This window comes from Citrus clementina, unplaced genomic scaffold (genome assembly GCF_000493195.1).
Source record: "Citrus clementina cultivar Clemenules unplaced genomic scaffold, Citrus_clementina_v1.0 scaffold_2, whole genome shotgun sequence".
NCBI lineage: Eukaryota > Viridiplantae > Streptophyta > Magnoliopsida > Sapindales > Rutaceae > Citrus > Citrus x clementina.
Genome location: NW_006262688.1, coordinates 35168377 through 35186547, shown reverse-complemented (window position 1 = coordinate 35186547; position 18171 = coordinate 35168377). Strand labels below are relative to the sequence as shown.

Here is an 18171-nt window from a genome sequence, read left to right as displayed (position 1 = left end):
AATATATTTTTGCTTATATTTTATTCACTTAAATGGATTCCAATTCCAAATCTCTTTGAGATTAATACACTTACATGTGAAACAAAACAGATATTATTATTTATACATATATATTTGTATCCGTCAAACTTTTGGCCTTGGGTGTCGACATAAGAATTAGGATTACAACTGAGGCAGGAGCAAGCAAATTCCCAGAAGGAAAGAAAGAAATTTAAATTAACAAATATATCACAAACGCTTCTTTTATGTTTTTCTTGGTTCACAGGTCACTGATGTGAAAGGATTAATAATCTTTTACGATCTTTCCGTGCATTATCCTCAATCTTGAAAATATATCATTGGACTAATCATAGGTTTCTACAACAGAATTCTTTAAAAACTAAAAAGTGACAGCGATTAGTCATCGTGACAATATATAATTATATATATATATATATATATAGTTTGAGAATCCTTGGTACGGAGGCTCGATTTCGGAAGATTATGACTACACTTTGAAAGGTGTGGCTTAATTATGGCAGCCAGCTACAATTACAATCTGAAATTATGATTTTTGATAATCCCTTCTCTTGTAAGTTAATTTTGCAACAGGTAATTAAAAGTTGAAAGCATCGTCATGAGAAGGATTCAGAGTACTGAGATTTTAAAAGCTATTTTGGGATCTGGCGTGCTGATCAGTTGCAATTAAGCGAACCAAGAAGATCTTAAACGATAAGGAAACATCAAAAAAAAAAAAAAAAAAAGGGGCCCGCATTTATAGGCTAACAACCATGACAATTCACTAGCCTATAATGTTGTGAATCCCAGAAGCTTTGAGAATAGAAACATTAAAAAAAAAATTGTAAAGCTTTCTCACAAGCCATCATTGTTCTTTGGGAAATTTACAAAAATGGCCATAAAATTTTTACGTTTTTTAACTTTAATCCCCCATAGTTTTTTCTATCATAACTAGCCAAACACCATCTCTTTTGACTAAATTACCCTCATCACTTTTATCAAATTTACAAAGGCATGCCACTTTTTCAATTCCAGCACAACTAAATACAGATCTTCCTCAACAACTTAACAAACCTTCATTACTCTCGACAAACTTCATCACTCTCGATAAATCAATTGCATAATTGAAGATATAATCATCAATGGGAGAGCTTCTTAAAATTAGTTTATTCTCTTACACAATGTAAACCTTTAATCTATTGATTTTTATCAATTAAGTTTGAAATTAAAGTGGGTTTTGTTGCAAATGTTGTTATTTTTCATTTATAAAATAATGTGATTTGTTAAAGTACTTAATTTGAGTTCAAAAATGAAGAAAAATCATTGAAAACACAGAAAAATCGGGCAAAACACGAAGTTCAAAATAAGTGAGACAGGCAAGTGGGACATGTGCATGTCTCACATAAACGCACTGCATTTATGTGCGACAGGTATCTGTCCCACTGCCTGTCACACATAAACCCACGAATTTTATGGAGTATATGATTTTGGATTTGATTCATCTTGTCGTAAGCTTCGAAATAATATATTATACACCTAAAACGGACACATGTAGCTCAAGTTATGGCTTTCGAAACATATCTAAAATTTAGTGAGACAGGCAGTGGGGACAAGTGCCTTACTTTTAATTCTTTCAATATAAAATTCATGTTGAGTTAAATTTTCTTATAATTCACCATTACTAATTTGTATGAAATTAGTGTTTTTACTCATTAGGATTTTTTTATCTATAGAAGAAAGCAATTATGCAATTTTATAAATTTCATTAGTAAAATTTATTTTATTTTTCTATACTTTAGTGTCTATAATTATAATTTGATTTAGGATATTTTAATAGTTAAAATTTTATTTCCAAAGATGGTTTTATTGAATAGTTTAGTGGGTGTAAGTACCTCCACCCTAGCCTAGTACAAGTATGTAGGCAAGTATGTAGCAGGGCTTGATAAGAGCAAAAGTGGGGTCCGAACGAAGTTACAAATGCAAGAAGCCCATGGGCCCTCTGATGGAGAGAGTTTCTATTGGGCCGGGTTCAATCTCAGTTTTATATAAACCGCAAGATTCAAACCGAATTCACACGGCACAGAAGAGCGCAGCTCGCCGATTCGAGGCAGCACGGCAATGGCGCTCTCTTCTGCTTTTCGAGAAAGGCTAGAGCAAATGGAACAAACGAGAAACCAACGCCTCTCACTCCTCCAGGTCATCTTCACCACAAGCCCTAACCCTGGGCTTCATTACATTTCTGTTCGGTTACTGAGAAAATATATTTTAAGAAAAATAGAAAAGAAACTAACACGGTACAGTATTATTGTGTGTTCGCACAGGCAGAGAAAGAAGTGCAAGGGAAAAAGTCTCAAATTTTAGAATCGAAGCTCGAGAGTGTAAGGTTGACGGAACGAAGGTGTTTGTTACTCGATCAAAAAATTGCGTCTCAGAATTTCAAAATTGCCACTCTCAAATCCGAGATCGAGATCCTCGATTCCAAGTATCAAGCACATTCGCAAAAACTGAGGTACAGTTTTTGCGAATTATATATATATATATATATGTATGTATATATATTTCAAAGGTTGAGGGGGATTGTTGAAATAAAATATTTAGTGTAATTGAATTTGGGATGGAAATTTTAGGAAATTGAAGAGTGAGATAGAGGAGGTGGAGGAAACGGAGAAAGAGAAGGAGAGGTGTTACGTGTTAAAAGGTAATGAAATGAAGGAGTTTCGTGAAAATGTGGAGAATTTTGTCGAGGAATGTCAGTTGCGAATTGAAGAGTTGAGAGACCAATTCTCTGAGGTAAAAAGATTATGCTGTAATCACTATAATAATAATAATAATAATATATATATATATATATATATATATATATATGAATGCACTATTTCTTTCACTTTTATCAATGTATCATCAATTGTTATAATAATTAATAAATTAGAGCTCCAACCCAATCTCTGTATCTCCTTCTAGTCCTGGACTTGTAAAATCATGCAACTGAACTTTGAGGGGATTATTCTAATTCTATCAGATGAGCAGCTGCTGAATCATTATATGTTTTGACACAACATACATTAATTAATTATAATTACTAGCCTTTAGGTTGCATAGCACACACATCTATCATCATTACATGATATTAACTTACCATTGTAGTTTTACAATTTTGTGAATATCATCAAATCAAAGAGGATCAGGCTTGCTCGGTGGAATTTTAATGATTTGATTAATTCATCTTATTAAGATCTTTATCTAGATTAAATTAATTATTTGATTAGCTGGGATGGAATAATGATGCATTTGATATATATCAATTTAATCTTTTTTGTTTAGCTTAATTCTACCTTCAAGAAACTTCAAGGCGACAATGGACATTTGAGCAATCCTGAAATAGTTGCAGCTGAGATGAGAAAGTCTCAACTTCTGGCTACCAAAGACAACGTGCACAGAAACTTGGCTTCTAAGTACCAGCTAAGAGCACAGTTGCAAATGCAGCTCCAGAATTTATTAAATGCACAAAATCAAGACTGTCCCAGTTCACTCAAAGGCCAAAGCTAAGGAATCGGTCAGCAATCTCAACCCATGTGTCATAATTAAAACCTAATTGTACGGTACGGAGACCCATGTACTGTTGTGGGATTGTATTGCTGCTACTGCGATTAGTTTTGCTTTGTGTTTGTTTTTTACTTTTTATGATGGAAATTTTGAACTTTGGAATTTGACGGATTTTCAAATCTCAATGGAAATGCTTCGTTCTTCTAATGATAAGTGAGAAGAAGTGTTTTACATGAAATGTTAGGGAAGATTTTATTATTTTTTTTTTTATAAAAAAAAATTAATAATAAATGTAACCAAAACTTTTTTATTTTTTTATTTAGAGACTTTTTATCTTATCCCTGTTCATGGAATACAAAAATTTTCCACGTGTTCAATTTTCTGGAAGTCTAGAACGTTCTCTCAAAACGAAAACCCTAAAAGAAAATAATAATTAAAAGTTGTTTGAAGCACAGATGGTCATCATTTTGCCTTAGCTTTTGCCCCCCCAAATTTCCCTATCAGACGAGCCGAGCTCTATAGGCTTCTAGCATATTCCACGTACAAAAAGCAACGAGTGTACTTATTTAACAATTAAAGCCGCTTGTAATTGTTGTCCTTCGGTCTTCATCTACTACGCTCTCGTCACTCAGAAGGCAGAAATGGCGGAGGATTTGGCGCTGGATTTGGAAGAGCTAAGACAACTACGGAGCATCGCAAAACGACCTCGTATCGTCTCTCTCATTGACTCTGAGATTCATACCTTGGAGAAGGTTGGTTTTCCATTTTGGAATTTTTTTGAATTTATTTGCTTTTCTTTTATTTTCTTTTCTTTCTTTCTTTCTCTGTTCTCCCCCCCCAACCCAAAAAAAAAGTAAATGGATACTGCTTTTCATTTCTGCTTGTGGAGTATGAATTTCCTAACGAGATGTGTGTGTGATGTTTTCACTTGTCGCCCTGTTTGGCATGTTTCATTGAATAGAAAGAATAAGGAAATTCTATTAAAATGATTTATGATTAATTGTAGCAGAATATTAAATGAATCATTTAACATTGTTTGTTATCATTTTGTGTTTGGTACGCATCGTGTTTTAGGATTTATGAATTAATATGATGGAAATCCTTACTTGTAGCTTTTGGATACCATACCACCATTGTTCGTTTAATGATTTACTGATTAAAGGAAAAGGCTGAGGCTGAGGCTGTGGCAAAATGAAGCTCTGGTGCTACCCCAGTCTGATGACACTTGTGATCCGGATTTTAAAAGACTGGCGGTGCTGATAAATGAAAATTTTGAATCGTGTTGAAGCAGTTGGTTTCATGATTGAGAATAACTTTCTCAGTAGTATGGTAGACTGTTGACTTGTTGACTTTTATATTTTGTGTGTAAACGTGTCATGCTATCAAAACCTAGGCTGATTGATTTTCTAAATATACCTTTGGTTGCTTCTGTATTGCCTTTAATAAAATATTCTTTGACTTCAATTCTGCAGTTGTCAAAAGAGGAAGGTCCAGCTCCAGTTCCAACACCAGCTAAGGTCTCTTCTACTCCAGCACTCAACTATATTACGCTTGGATCATTCAGCTGGGATCAGGATAATGAAAAAGTCAAGGTATGATTGTAATTTGATTCCAGGTTGTAATCTCAGAGAAAGCTACTTGATTAGCATGGAGTACATTACTTTTGTGATGAATTTGCATGTCCTGAAACTACATAATCTCCATTTGCAGATATATATTTCTTTAGAGGGAGTAGTCCAGGATAAAATGGAAGCAGAGTTCAAGCAGTGGTCCTTTGATGTCAAATTCCATGATGTCCAAGCGAAGAATTGCCGGTTTACTATCCCAAGGTTGAACCAGGAGATTGTTCCTGAGAAAAGCAAGGTGCTGGTTAAACCCACAAGGGTTGTCATCATGCTCTTTAAAGCTTCAAAGGGAAATTGGTTAGACTTACAGTACAAAGAGGATAAGGTAATCACATACAATGGGAATATTTGATATTTGGTGCCATACTTTCATAAGATAACACAGTCTAACTTGTATCTGTTTCTCCAACTGTTTTCTAGCTGAAGCCAAATCTGGATAAAGAACGAGATCCTATGGCTGGAATTATGGATTTGATGAAGGTGAGCTGCCTTCTTTTCATGTTGCACCCTCACGTGAAGGCACTTGCACAAACAGAATGTGTTTTCTATGGCTGTGATTATGTCTAAATGCTTACATTTTTTCTTTTTGTTGCAAATTTGCAGAATATGTACGAGGAAGGTGACGACGAAATGAAGCGAACAATTGCAAAAGCTTGGACAGATGCTAGATCTGGTAAAACAGCTGATCCTCTGAAGGGATATCCCTAAATAAACTAAAGATGTAGTCAGATACTCCCCAAAGATGGTGATGTTCTGTGTATGGTCTTCCCTTTGTCTGAAGTTACCATTACTGTCATTTTCATGCATTTTGTGTTGCGAACTTGCGGTCATAAGTATCTGCCATTTGGGGATGTCATTTCCTGATCATGCTGTAAGCAGCTTGTGCTGGGGTTGTTATTGGATTTCAGTTATTTTAATTAACACAATTTAGTTGAAATTTATGTATTTTCTGTTTTTATGAATACGACTTATGCATGAGCTTCCGCAATTACCCGTCCTCAATTTTAATTTTCTGAATATCTTGATTTTAAAGTAGTTTTTTTTTTTTTTGCTATATTTATTAAATGGGTAGGAATCGTAATGATTTTAATTCTTATTCATTAAATAAAATAAAGATAAAATGTAACATTTTATTAAGTCTCAATTAGAAAATGTAACATTTTAATATTCATAAATTTATTTTCTTTCTTTAAGTGAAATTAAGTCTTAAACCAAAGCATGAACAATTTTTTTTTTTTGGTGAGTAAGTAATAGCAGTTGCTGCACATACTATTTTTAGGGCTTATTCTGTCAACGGAAAAATAATACAAACGTGATATGCTTTTTAATTAAAAAATTAAAAAAAAAAATCATTTCATGCAGTTCAAATCAATATCGCACCAATATTTCAAAATTTGTAATTTACCAGTTTACCATAAACAACAATACAAGAGGGTGTAAAACGGTGATCCTAGAGCTTATTCAGCCTTTACCCTCTGTGATAATCCCTGGAAAAAATGGCATGGCACCGGCAGTGTGGAAGCGGTTAAAGTAATAACGCATCGATCGCAACAGCCTCAAGATAAAGATGCCCATGTTGTGATATGAAATAACCACTAAAAATAATGATATTGTGACACACACAGTATTAAAGACAAACAAGAAAAGAATCATTGAACGCATTACTTCCAGCCTACTAAAGATAGAAGAATGATGTCCTTTTCCCAACTTATGAAAGGTTTTATTTAACCATTCGAAGATCATTCCTGATTGGGTACCTTTATTGGAGTATTTCGCTACCATAATCAGCATTAAACTTCTCATATCGGTGGGCATGGAGATGAGCCGATGGCCTAGTGTTCTTCAAAGCTATCTCTACATCTTCTGGTCTTATTGGCTCAATCTGTGGTAACTCTGCAAACAAGAGAGTAATCCTTCAGTTCTATAATTTGCAGAGTTGACTTTAAAAGCTAAGGATGATGATGCAAGAGGGGATGTCAAGTGAGAGAGAAACAATGACAGGAAAAAAGCAAAAAAAGAAAGGTGATGCGATCAACACTTTGCAAAGTGATTTTACAAAAAAGTAGTTTTTGTCCCGAACTGAAAATCATATGAAAAGGTTCCTTTAAAAAATATATTATATGGAAAGATAAGAAAGGGAAAATTAGAAGGGGGGAGGGGGTGGGGATATGATGGTCAAGTATTGGAGAAGTCTCACTTAATTTGTTTAATCAGAAAGTGCCTATTTTCTTTATGTTCCCTTTTGGAGGAGAAAGGGGCAAAAAATCTTGTGAGAATCGTTTAACTCAAAGTTCCAACGTTCCAACTATGATACTAGGCCGATTGATGATGTAAGTACAAGGAATACAGTTTGAAAAGTCATACCATCCTCAGGTGCCACTTCCTGTCTGCCTTCAAGGAGAACCATTAATCGTCTCAGTGGCTGCATAGCTGCCTCTTTGCTGACTAACCGAATATCTGAACCTGAATAGCCTTCAGTCCTTTCCACCAATAAATCATAAGGAAGGCTCTCTTCACCAGTTTGTGAAGGCAGAAGCGATTCAAACATGGCTCTCCTTGCTTCGGTATCAGGAAGAGGTACAAGGATCTTTTGATCATGGTCAAAGGAGAACAATTTTATAACATATAATATCTACACAAAATGTGCTGATTAATCAAAAAACTGAAATCAAGATGAAGTACTGAATTAAGTAGAAGAATGATGTAAGAACTGAGAACGAAAAGGTTAGGGATACTACCACCCAATATTCACATGGTAGCCAAGTATAAAGATTCAGCCAAATATATAATGATTATTTGAGATCAACCTAATCAATTCACAGCTCTCCCACAAGAAAAATAGTACTCATCCAAAAAATCAACAATCATATGGACAGCACTGCAAGCCTTTACCAAATATAGCACCAGAAAAAACTACACATTAGCAAACTAAAGCTTTATCACACTAGCCAAAAATTCACATTTGATCAGCAAGGATATTTACAGAACAAATTCAGTTAGGACTAGCAGTCTTGGTGCATGTTAAATGCCATAGTCCTTTCTCTTGACATTCAGAAACCCAGAAAATTAAGACCCGATCCTTTACCTTCATTTGTTAAATCCAGTACCAATTCATCCTATTTTGTCTGAGCAAAAATTCACGTTAAAGCGATCAATGAAAAGGATACCCGCTTCTCAAGACGCCGAAGCATGGCTGCATCTAGTTCCCAAGGGAGATTTGTTGCAGCTAAAACAAATACAAGTTCATCTGACTGTGTCAAACCATCCATCTGCAATCTTATCGAAGTCAATAATTTTTGAGAAAATAGAAGTTGAAATCTACTGTATTTTTATTTTTAAACAGAACTTTGAAGTGCAGACAATTCCACGTCAGTACAACAACACCAGGTTATCTGATCCATTGCTTTTAAATTGTTGCAGTTGACAATGCAAAATTGTGCACAAAGATTTATTACACACAAGAAAGGAAAAAAATACCTGTATTAGGAGTTCAGTTTTCAAACGTCTGCTTGCTTCATGCTCACTGCGTGCTTCACCACGTTGACTGATTATTGCATCAATTTCATCCAGAAATATGGTCGAGGGTGCATGGTGCCTTGCGAGCTCAAACAATACCTTAATCAACTTTTCCGAATCACCTGCAATGTGCTCCATAAGCAGATATGGCTTTCATTATGACCGAGGTACCAAACTGTTTGAAAGAAATAGGTACATACTCTATGTAACTAAACATACTCAAACATCCAGATAAAATAAACTAGGAAATTAACGAAAAACTGCTTAACCGTGACTTACCACGCCATTTGCTGACAACAGAAGACGCTGAAATATTGAAAAATGTGGTCTTGCACTCTGTAGCAACAGCCTTAGCAAGCATTGTCTGGACATCAAAATGGCGATTAATTTAAATAATATCAAGAGGAAAGAAAAAGACAGAGCCAGAAAGAAAGCCAGTACTTTCAATCACCTTACAAACATCCTTGAATAAAATCAGGTTTAAAAACAAGAATAGGAAAGTGCAAAAGGATTATTCAGGTCAGAAATCAGTTTCATGTGGATAAGTAAAGCAACACAGTGCAAAGAAGCTCCATCCAAGATAACTAACGAAAAGGAAAGACCAAAAAAACGAAGAGGAGTTTAAAGATGATTTGGAAAAAAAAATGAAACAGAAAAAAGTAAAATGACTAAAATAACAATAGATAGTGTGTGCACAAACCTTTCCTGTTCCTGGAGGGCCAAAAAGAAGAATACCCTTCCATGGTGATAGAAGTCCAGTAAAGTACCTAGAAGAAGGAACAAGATAAGTATAAGCACATAACAGCAATTTCTTATGAGATTGTGGACTCAATTAACATATCAAATTAAAAGCTAGAAATCTACATGGAACACAATTTCTAAATGTTCCAACAAGTACCGATTCATTATAGAGCCCTGAGGTTGGTGTTCTGTCATGTGCCTTAACGTTCTATGCCACATCTTGAGTGAAGTAAAACGAGTAAAAGGTTTGCTATAAATTTGCATAGAGATAGCTAGGGCCATGAGGCGGGGCAAGACCTACTTGGGATATTTTATTGGCATGACAACTGCTTCTTTAAGTAAACGTTTGGCATTCTCTAGCCCCTTGATGCTTTCCCACTTAACATCCGGACTTCCACGAATTATATCCCTGTACAGGGTAAAATATTAAACAATATGATTACTACAAAGCCATGAAAGAAAAAGTTAAAATGCAGAATCTTCACTATTCAGACATATATGAAAGCATTAACTGTAACAGTCAACCATACCTACATAAGCTCTCAGCTAAAGCACGAGTTTCTGCAGAATCAAAATTAGGAAGCAGAGGCTTCTGTCTGAAACAGAAAAATCAAAATCAGCAGTTTGTCAAAGGAATAGGCAGTATGCCAGCAGTAATAAAAAAACAATAAAAATTTGCTAACACAAAAAATATGATGGCATCATATCTTCTCATAGAACTAATTACTATTGGACCATGCATTTGCTTTTATGGTTGACTTTTGCATTGGATGCGATAGGCAATGGCATAACAACACAACAAGTAGACAAGATTATGAAATCCATCTCAAAAATAATTCATCACATTTACAATAAAGTAAAAAAGGCATCAGACCCTTTTTTTTTTTTTCTTTTTCTTAATAATGCATAGGAGTATAAAATGAATCAATAGCTCTTACAGTCTCTCGTTGATTACGTTAGCCAAAACTCCATTTAAGCACATAGAGCCACTTCCCTGGAACTACAAAAAGCAAAAATCAGCACTCAACTCAACAAAAACACCTTGCTGTCCAAAACGATAAAGCAAATGCAATACCTGGGTTCTGTACTGCTCATAAACGGCCATGTCAGATGTGTTTTGAACATGCCCATTGCTATTCAAAGAACTCCCATCAGATACCGGCCTTTCAGTGATCTCACCTTTTTCCGGCTCCTTTATTTTCTTTCTCCCAAACTTGGCATCATAAAACATTTTAAAATCCTATAGATAAACATAATAGCTTAAAAGAAATGCATAATGCGAACTTTACTATTCCACACTTTTATCAGTTAGATCACAATTGACAAAAACAACGTCACTTGAATACAACAAATCATTTATTAATTAATAATTTTTCAACCAGCAGACTTAAGTAGAAAAATAGTCTTAATTAACTTTTCAGATTTAAAATTATTAAAATGAAGTGAAATTCAGAGTCAATGTGAGTATCTAAAGAACCCATGCAGTAAAATTCAGTTCACTCTACTTGAGTTCCTCGTTTTCTACGGTCATAAAACGATGTCGGAGATTCATCTAAGATTGCTAGTTTTAACTTTCGTTTCTTTTCCTACACTTTCGCCGAAAGCAATCACAATTACTAAAGAACGTAAACTTAATTACATTTACATATAACGAAGCGAATTTATTAAACAAAGTACCTGAAAAGTCCAGCGAGTAGGCATAGGTTCGTCGGCCATTGCAGATAAATTGGAGAGTCGAAGTAAAAGAGAGATCGCAGAAAGAATAAAAATTAGAAAAAAGAAAAATCTTTCTCTCTCTGTTCCTACGCTACAACAGCCAGCGAGTTGGATTGCCAGACTAAACTGAAACGGAGGAGAACCAAACGAGTAGAAGAGAGCATGTGGGGGACCAATAATAAATTTGGAAATTATAAACCGTGAAGTTATGATCCTCTACAGTGTACGTGCTGTCCTAACGTTTTTTAGTACTTTTTTAAAATGAGGAGATGGTTTCTTCTTTTCTATAAAAGGGTGCTTTGGTGGGCTGGTTCTAACGACTTGGGTTGGGTGCGACTATTTGGTGCAAAACCCAAAAATAGTGTCATAAAAAATCTGCTTTTCTTATGAAACCCTCTAATTCATATCTATTTTTAATCAAACATAAGTTTTTTTTTTTTTTTTAATAACAACTTTTGAATGCACAAAATTTTATGACACTAACCACCCAACATCTTTTTATTATTCTCATTTCTAAATTTTAATAGCTAACTTTTTTTATGGTTCATATTCCGGATTAAATCATCCTCTTCTTAAATATCTAAAGATAAAGGTACATAATAATGATAATAAAAATAGAAATATGAAAACCTAAAACTTAAATAGTTAAAGAACTTGATGTTAATAAATCTACGGATCTAAAAATTCAATTTTGACAATTAAACCTTTCTATATCGCTTTTATTGCAGCCCCTCCAATAGATATTGATAGTATTCGTTAACTTGTTTTTAGATCTCTACTAGGCAGGCTTATGTCAAGATAACCCTTCTTTCAGACACTTTGTGAGTGCTCTTATATCAAAATCCAAATTATGAACTTGAGCACATGGAGCCATTTCCTTATTTTACACTTTTACCACTAAACTAGAACCACTACATTTTGAATATTCTATAAAAAAAAAAAGGCTCTTTATGGAACAAGAGAATCAAATGTAACCAGGTAAAATTCAAAATAATCATGAAATTAAAATTCGATATTAGAATTATATCTATTTTTTTGATAGTTTCTAGATAGTTTTCGTGACTAAAAAAAGAAAGAAATTTCATGATTTTAAAAAGAGTTTGTTATCTAATGAACAAAGAAATCATTTTTTTTCTCTTGAGAATTATGTATTGGTACTTATCGAGTGTAGAATTGATCTGTTTTTTTTTTTTTTCTGCAAATCGAGTTCTTCAATTATTACTAAAAGAATAGAACAAATATTAATATTAATAATTTTTTTGAAATAATCCCCTAAAAAATGGGTACATAGCATCATTATGTACGAACAACACTCTCATTTTTTTAAGTAAAATACCTAGTAGTAAACTCTTATATTTGTTTCATTATATTAGTTTTGAACAAGTTTCTGAATATATAACAAGTCTAAAAGTTTTCTTTTATTCTTATTAATGATATCGATGATGATGATGATGATATTGAGCATATAATTTATATCAATTTTAAAGATCTTTATGTTATTCAGTATCTTATCAATAACTACTATATGTATATACAATAAAACCTACACACACACACACACACACACACACACACACACACACACACACACATATATATATATATACATAAGTGTGGATCATTGTCCAATGAGATTACAGGATTAGGATTCGTTTGGAGAAGCTGTGTTATGCAGCTGCGCTGTGGCAACTGCTCCACCCCCTTTATTTTAGGAGGATTCTCTTAAAATAAATGTCACAGCGCAGTTGTTCTAAAATCTAAACGGCCACTTAGTTTATAATTTCGAAGGACGTGTTGCTGGAACAATTTTATGGGCATACCATACCCTGGGCCAACAATTCATGAAAGCAAAATGGACAACACAAGGGGCCAACGTGATGCAACAAATATGGTGCAAAGAGAATCCATGGAAGAGTTTGACTATTTGCACCCCTATGTATTCCTTTCAGAACCCCTTTCCTATTACAAATTGCATTAAAGAACAAAAAAAAATCTAGATATTTCTTTCTCTAACTCTTTACACCCATACAATTACGCCAAAAAGTCTCTTATATTTTTTTTCTCTTCACAAACACTTTTGCGGTCTAGACTTTCTTTTTAATCTTAAAAAAAAAATCAATAATAATATTTCAAAAGATTTCGATCCAATTCTGTGACAGCGGATTGGGTTTTGATGGGCTCTGTAATTGGACATCAAGGGCCACAGCTCAGAGTCTGAACTGCAGACCCAGTGAACACGCGGCATAGCACACAGTCTGAACTGCGGACCCATTTCTCACTGGCAGTAGCAGCCTAATGAATGCAGTGATGCTTTCCCAAGGATGGAGTTATGGGCTCTCGGGATGGGCTTCTCCCAGTGAGAAACTGTTATAAATTTAAGAGCTGCAGAGTGTGGAACATAGATATTTGTTTCACCAATACTTCCACAAAGGCTCATGGCAAAAGCACTCGTTAGAGTATTGGGCGATTACTTGTCACCTCCTCTTTTCAACACAAGTGTGAGTGTGCAATACACCTTATAGAGATGATGGAAAATTTCATCACATCAAACAACAAATTTTTTATTTTATCTACAACTGAATTTAGACAGTATGAGGACTATGTGTTAGATCATTGTGTTGTTTAACCTTGCTCGTTGTAAAAGATTCAAATTATTTTCTTTTTCAATTGCTAACCTTCCTTTTATATCGTCCAGGTCTTTTTTTGCGCCCCCCCCCCCCCCCAACCCCACCCAACCAAGAGAGAGAGAGATTAGATCATTTGCATTATGTGGATATAGTAAATTGGGACAAAAAAGGCAGAAGAAAAAGTTCTAATGGGTCGAGCCTCACTTATTGTTTTATTTGGGGGTGTGAGTGTGGACTTCCTCGTGAGTTAAATCAAAAGACTCATCCCATTGTGAGTTAAAACAAAATATTTATTCACTTACCATTTGAATTATAATTTCCAAGTCATACTTATGCGGAATGTTCAATCGAATACCGCAAGAAAAGAAAATTAAAAAAAAAATAATAATTTAGGGTCCTCTTTGGGTGGTATATAAATGGAACACTTGTACGTCCCATGAAACGGGCAATTTATGTCAAACATTTTATTCTTCTTGATAGGTACCTAACGAACAAAAGTGGTCCTAAGGACCACAGCATATGTAATTTAACGTTCGTTGCCCTATTTGTATAATCACCAACTTGCCCAAAATCACTCGAGCTTATTGGCTTCTTTGTCGGACCGCATAATTCTCATCCAACTTTGGTCTTTATATATATCACCAACTTTTCATTTTTATCGTTCTTTCTTCAGACAACTCCAGCCCCCACATGATATTTGATGTAGTGCTCCTCGTGTTCGTTCTTTCGATTTTTATTATTATTATTATTATTTTGTAAAACCAATTTTCAATATCATCACTTGAGCTGTGCCGCTGTGGATTTGAATACTAGAATAATCTCCCCGTGGTGGTTAATATATTATTTTCAGTAAAACACTCATCAAATTAAGCAGGTTTGATTCGACTAGTCTAAGTGTCCATTTCTTAATTAAGGCATACATTGTAAAATTTAACCAACTGTTGTTGTAAAATAAGGGATATATCGATTTTTCTATCATCAAGTAATCTGGTTACAACTTGTAAATTTATATGCAAAGCCGGTGGTGTTTAATTTATGCACTTTCAAACTTTCATAGCTGAAACAAAAGATAGTTGCAGACGGAACCCTAGATGTTTTATATGAATTTTAGATTTAATAAATAAAATCTCAAAATATAGTGAATTAAACTGAAAAAAAAATGTTATAATTGTGAATATAAAAAGAGATTTATATATGCTAGCAGAAAAAACTATTTATGGCATTTATGAATTCAGTGAACCTGGCGGCCGAAAGAATAAACACGATTCAATGTGAGAGCGACATCCAATAAGCAGCAGCACTTGTCAGAAAATTTTCAAATTTCAACGACTAAGTTTAAAGAAGACCAAATCCTGGAAGAATGCCAAGTAACCTAATTAATGAAGAGGGAATGTCAAAAATAATTAATAATAGTGTTTTCTGGATTGCATGAACTTGAAGAGGAGCAAAGATTTGCGGTTGAAAACAACCGTTCAATTTTGATCACAACAAGATGGCGCAATGTCTTGCGTAAGCACCAACTTAGAGACAGATTGAGCAGCTGGCCGTGATAATTGATAAAGCTTCAACTAAGTTGCTTTCAGCCAATAACAAACTGCCCAAACCAGTGGGATAACTTTTTCTCTTTTTTCTCTCTTCGTGAAAATAAATAATATACCTACGTAAACTCCCTTTCTTTTGATTTGATGCTCTTGCGAAGGAAAATTCTTTGTTGTGACTGGTTCTTTGACTGGAAAGTGACCTTTCGAACAAAAAAAGGGCATGCTCTCCGCCGTTTTTTTTTTAATTATTATTATTATTTCTATTTACGAGAATTTAATGATATATTCTAGAGGCATTTATGCACTTTTCTTAGATTTATTGGAACAATCTCATTTGATTTCAATGATGATCCGCAAAGAAGTTTCCTATTTTTCTTGATTAATATGATGGAAAGATTATAAGAGAGAAAAAAAGAAGAAGAGGATCTTCATCTTTTTATTAATAATTAAAAATATAAAAAAATTGCGCGCATCTCATTATTAGTTAGTCAGAGCATAAGTTACACGTCAATTAATTTATTTTATGTAATTTTCTTTTCAACAAAATGATGAAACACAAATTCATTTATATGGTTAGGACATACCTTTCTTGAAAAGTCAAATAAAACAAAGAGAAATTTACATGATTATAAAACAATAAATATGAAAGACACATTCGTTAAACATCAGTTTATAGAAATCAATACGGTAGACAATCGGCAATATTCTTCAACATTGAAGATTAGGGAGTAGGGACAATGACTTGGGCACTAGAGATGCCTTTATACCATCAACAATTAAAATAAGTAAACAACGTACACAAAACAATTACGAGCAGCTAGCTCCATCGCAAATTGAGCTCTTATATATGTTATATATAAATCATTCTCAAGTATGTCACATTTTTTTAATGCGGATTAATTTTTTAATGAACTATAAAATCATAAAATTTAAGAGAGTTAAAAATTAATTCTCTTAAACCCTACGGTTTTAAAGTGTCCACATAAAAATAAAATGAGGACGCCCGCATTAGAGAAGTACCATGTTATATATATATACCTTTTACCATCGGATGTGTTTTTCTGGATTGTGTGTGTGTGTATATATACACACACACGTCGTTGCTCCTTAGTTATACAATGTCAGTGCAGCGTCTCTTCTCAAAGATCGTAGTAACTGATCGAAATCGTTTCCAACAAAAACAGCTCATGTTCTAAATATCTTTTATTGTCTGTCAACACGACACAGTAAACTCAAACAGCTCATCAAGATTGAAATAATAAAACCTTTCACGTGTTGTTAGTACCATGTCTGTGGCAACAAATTCTTAGTACATTATCCTTAATGTACGTTAAAAAACCTCGTGCAAAAAATGTTGACTCTATGGAAATGGAACCAATCATATTAGAGAGCTAGGTTTCGAAAGGATAACTAGGTCAAAAATAGGCAGGCACAATGCAAACACTAGGACATTTTTTTGCCATATATGTTTTGGATCGTATTTCCTTTTAGGTAAATGGGCGCTGATGAGAAAATTATATCAAGTACCTTTGAGGAATCCGTGCAAAAATAATGTTCCTGGATTCTAAGCAGAGAATACGACTGAACCTTTAATAATTCTACAAACATTAGGGAACTGGTCGGACACCTCTTTATGTCAATGAAGCTGTATGTTATATATATGGCAGTTTTTATATTCCCAAGATTTTACCTCACATATATAATATACCAGGGTTATTATCACTTGCTCCTAAAGTTTTCCATAATATACAAAAGGCTTGATAATTGGGATCATCATATATTACGATTTTGCCAAACAAGATGATTTTACCTCGCTGACCTAATTCCTTTGGGTGCTTTACATTAATTGCTTTTGATTCAAAAGTACTAAATTCAAGGAGTAACTGTCAAATATGTGTGGTTCCAAGCCCCACCCCCACAAAAACATTGTGGAGGGTTTAATTCTTTCCTTAAATTTAAGTGAAAGTAATTTTCTTCCTTTTGAAATATCAGTAGAGCTAACGTTCCTCTAGTTAAAATTTGGACAGTGTTATATAAGATTCAATGTAAATTAGTCTCAATAATTATCTAATTGCAAATATTAGTTGTAGTCTCATATAATATGAATCGTAATCTAATCAATAGTCTCATGTAATTCAAAAAAAAAAAGAACTATCAAATCTGTTTAAGTGTTCTATCGTTGGCAAGTTTGAACTTTGATCTATAATACGACAAAGTACAATTGCCGAGCATGAGGAGAGAAAAAAAGTTCAGACTATAATAGATCAGATCCACCAGTGATTTTGCAAGTACAAGAAAATTCTATAATGCACCAGTTTCTTTATGTTTTATTATATTCTTCATACCACTAATAAATCAGGAAAAATAGTTCTATTCGTCATACCACTACTATATGTAAAAACTTCATATTTATTCAGATCGATCTATCAAAAGCATCAGATGCATTGTAGTCGTAGCTAGCTAGAAGGGAAAAACTACTATGCACTTGATCAACTCATAAAACCCACATTTTCGCTCACTCATCATATATATCTTTGTGTTTCTTTGATTCTTTAGATCGTAATCAAAGAACCAAAAGAAAATTAATGAATGGATGTTAATTTCCTATACATTGTACAGGTTGAGGATCCTTAGTTCCTCCCAATATTTATCATTTTTACCGCTTGTGTTCTTAAATTTATTTTAATTACCGATTACATTTCGGACATTCTAATTTTAGTATTTGAACTGTACTGTTGAATGATAAATAAAATAAAATATTAAAAAAGGATAAATTTGACTTTTTAACATATAGAACAACCCTTGACATGCATGCACATTTCAATAAACACATCATTTAGACTTATATAATAATATAAAGTGTAA

The 18171-nt window shown here is 33.8% G+C and overlaps 3 protein-coding genes across 5 annotated transcripts; 2 read left to right on the top strand and 1 right to left on the bottom strand.

The window, feature by feature from the left end:
- Positions 1–2085: 2085 nt before the first annotated feature.
- On the top strand, positions 2086–3696 carry LOC18050724. The gene is made up of 4 exons (XM_006449635.2): positions 2086–2193; positions 2319–2506; positions 2625–2787; positions 3319–3696. Exons 1-4 carry the CDS (start codon positions 2116–2118, stop codon positions 3541–3543), a joined length of 654 nt encoding a protein of 217 aa, XP_006449698.1. The 5' UTR covers positions 2086–2115; the 3' UTR covers positions 3544–3696.
- A 205-nt stretch (positions 3697–3901) lies between these two features.
- On the top strand, positions 3902–6167 carry LOC18050723 (calcyclin-binding protein). Its single transcript, XM_006449633.2, has 5 exons — positions 3902–4292; positions 5013–5132; positions 5251–5490; positions 5586–5645; positions 5769–6167. The coding sequence occupies exons 1-5, from the start codon at positions 4182–4184 to the stop codon at positions 5871–5873; spliced, it is 636 nt and encodes a 211-aa protein (XP_006449696.1). The 5' UTR covers positions 3902–4181; the 3' UTR covers positions 5874–6167.
- Positions 6168–6528: 361 nt separating this feature from the next.
- LOC18050722 (katanin p60 ATPase-containing subunit A-like 2) lies at positions 6529–11404 on the bottom strand. 3 transcript variants are annotated; one of them, XM_024190097.1, is made up of 11 exons: positions 11100–11404; positions 10498–10662; positions 10361–10422; positions 9953–10018; positions 9724–9831; positions 9382–9448; positions 8961–9045; positions 8643–8803; positions 8333–8434; positions 7530–7752; positions 6529–7058 (listed from the first exon to the last, which is right to left on the bottom strand). In XM_024190097.1, exons 1-11 carry the CDS (start codon positions 11136–11138, stop codon positions 6925–6927), a joined length of 1212 nt encoding a protein of 403 aa, XP_024045865.1. In that variant the 5' UTR covers positions 11139–11404; the 3' UTR covers positions 6529–6924. The 3 variants fall into 3 exon arrangements, with proteins under 3 accessions (XP_024045865.1, XP_024045866.1, XP_024045867.1); XM_024190098.1 differs by having other exon boundaries at positions 10361–10416; XM_024190099.1 differs by having other exon boundaries at positions 10498–10635; positions 11100–11403.
- Between the last annotated feature and the right edge of the window lie 6767 nt (positions 11405–18171).

Bases quoted from the DNA above. Each gene is read 5' to 3' on its own strand.
- LOC18050724 (XM_006449635.2), top strand. From the start codon at position 2,116: ATGGCGCTCTCTTCTGCTTTTCGAGAAAGGCTAGAGCAAATGGAACAA. The intron at 2,194-2,318 runs GTCATCTTCACC...GTGTTCGCACAG, and splicing joins AACGCCTCTCACTCCTCCAG to GCAGAGAAAGAAGTGCAAGG. The intron at 2,507-2,624 runs GTACAGTTTTTG...TGGAAATTTTAG, and splicing joins GCACATTCGCAAAAACTGAG to GAAATTGAAGAGTGAGATAG.
- LOC18050722 (XM_024190097.1), bottom strand. From the start codon at position 11,138: ATGGCCGACGAACCTATGCCTACTCGCTGGACTTTTCAG. The intron at 8,804-8,960 runs GTAAGTCACGGT...AGCACATTGCAG, and splicing joins TGTTGTCAGCAAATGGCGTG to GTGATTCGGAAAAGTTGATT. The intron at 7,059-7,529 runs GTATGACTTTTC...TCTTGTTTGCAG, and splicing joins GGAAGTGGCACCTGAGGATG to AGTTACCACAGATTGAGCCA.
- LOC18050723 (XM_006449633.2), top strand. From the start codon at position 4,182: ATGGCGGAGGATTTGGCGCTGGATTTGGAAGAGCTAAGACAACTACGG. The intron at 5,133-5,250 runs GTATGATTGTAA...CTCCATTTGCAG, and splicing joins AGGATAATGAAAAAGTCAAG to ATATATATTTCTTTAGAGGG. The intron at 5,646-5,768 runs GTGAGCTGCCTT...GCAAATTTGCAG, and splicing joins GAATTATGGATTTGATGAAG to AATATGTACGAGGAAGGTGA.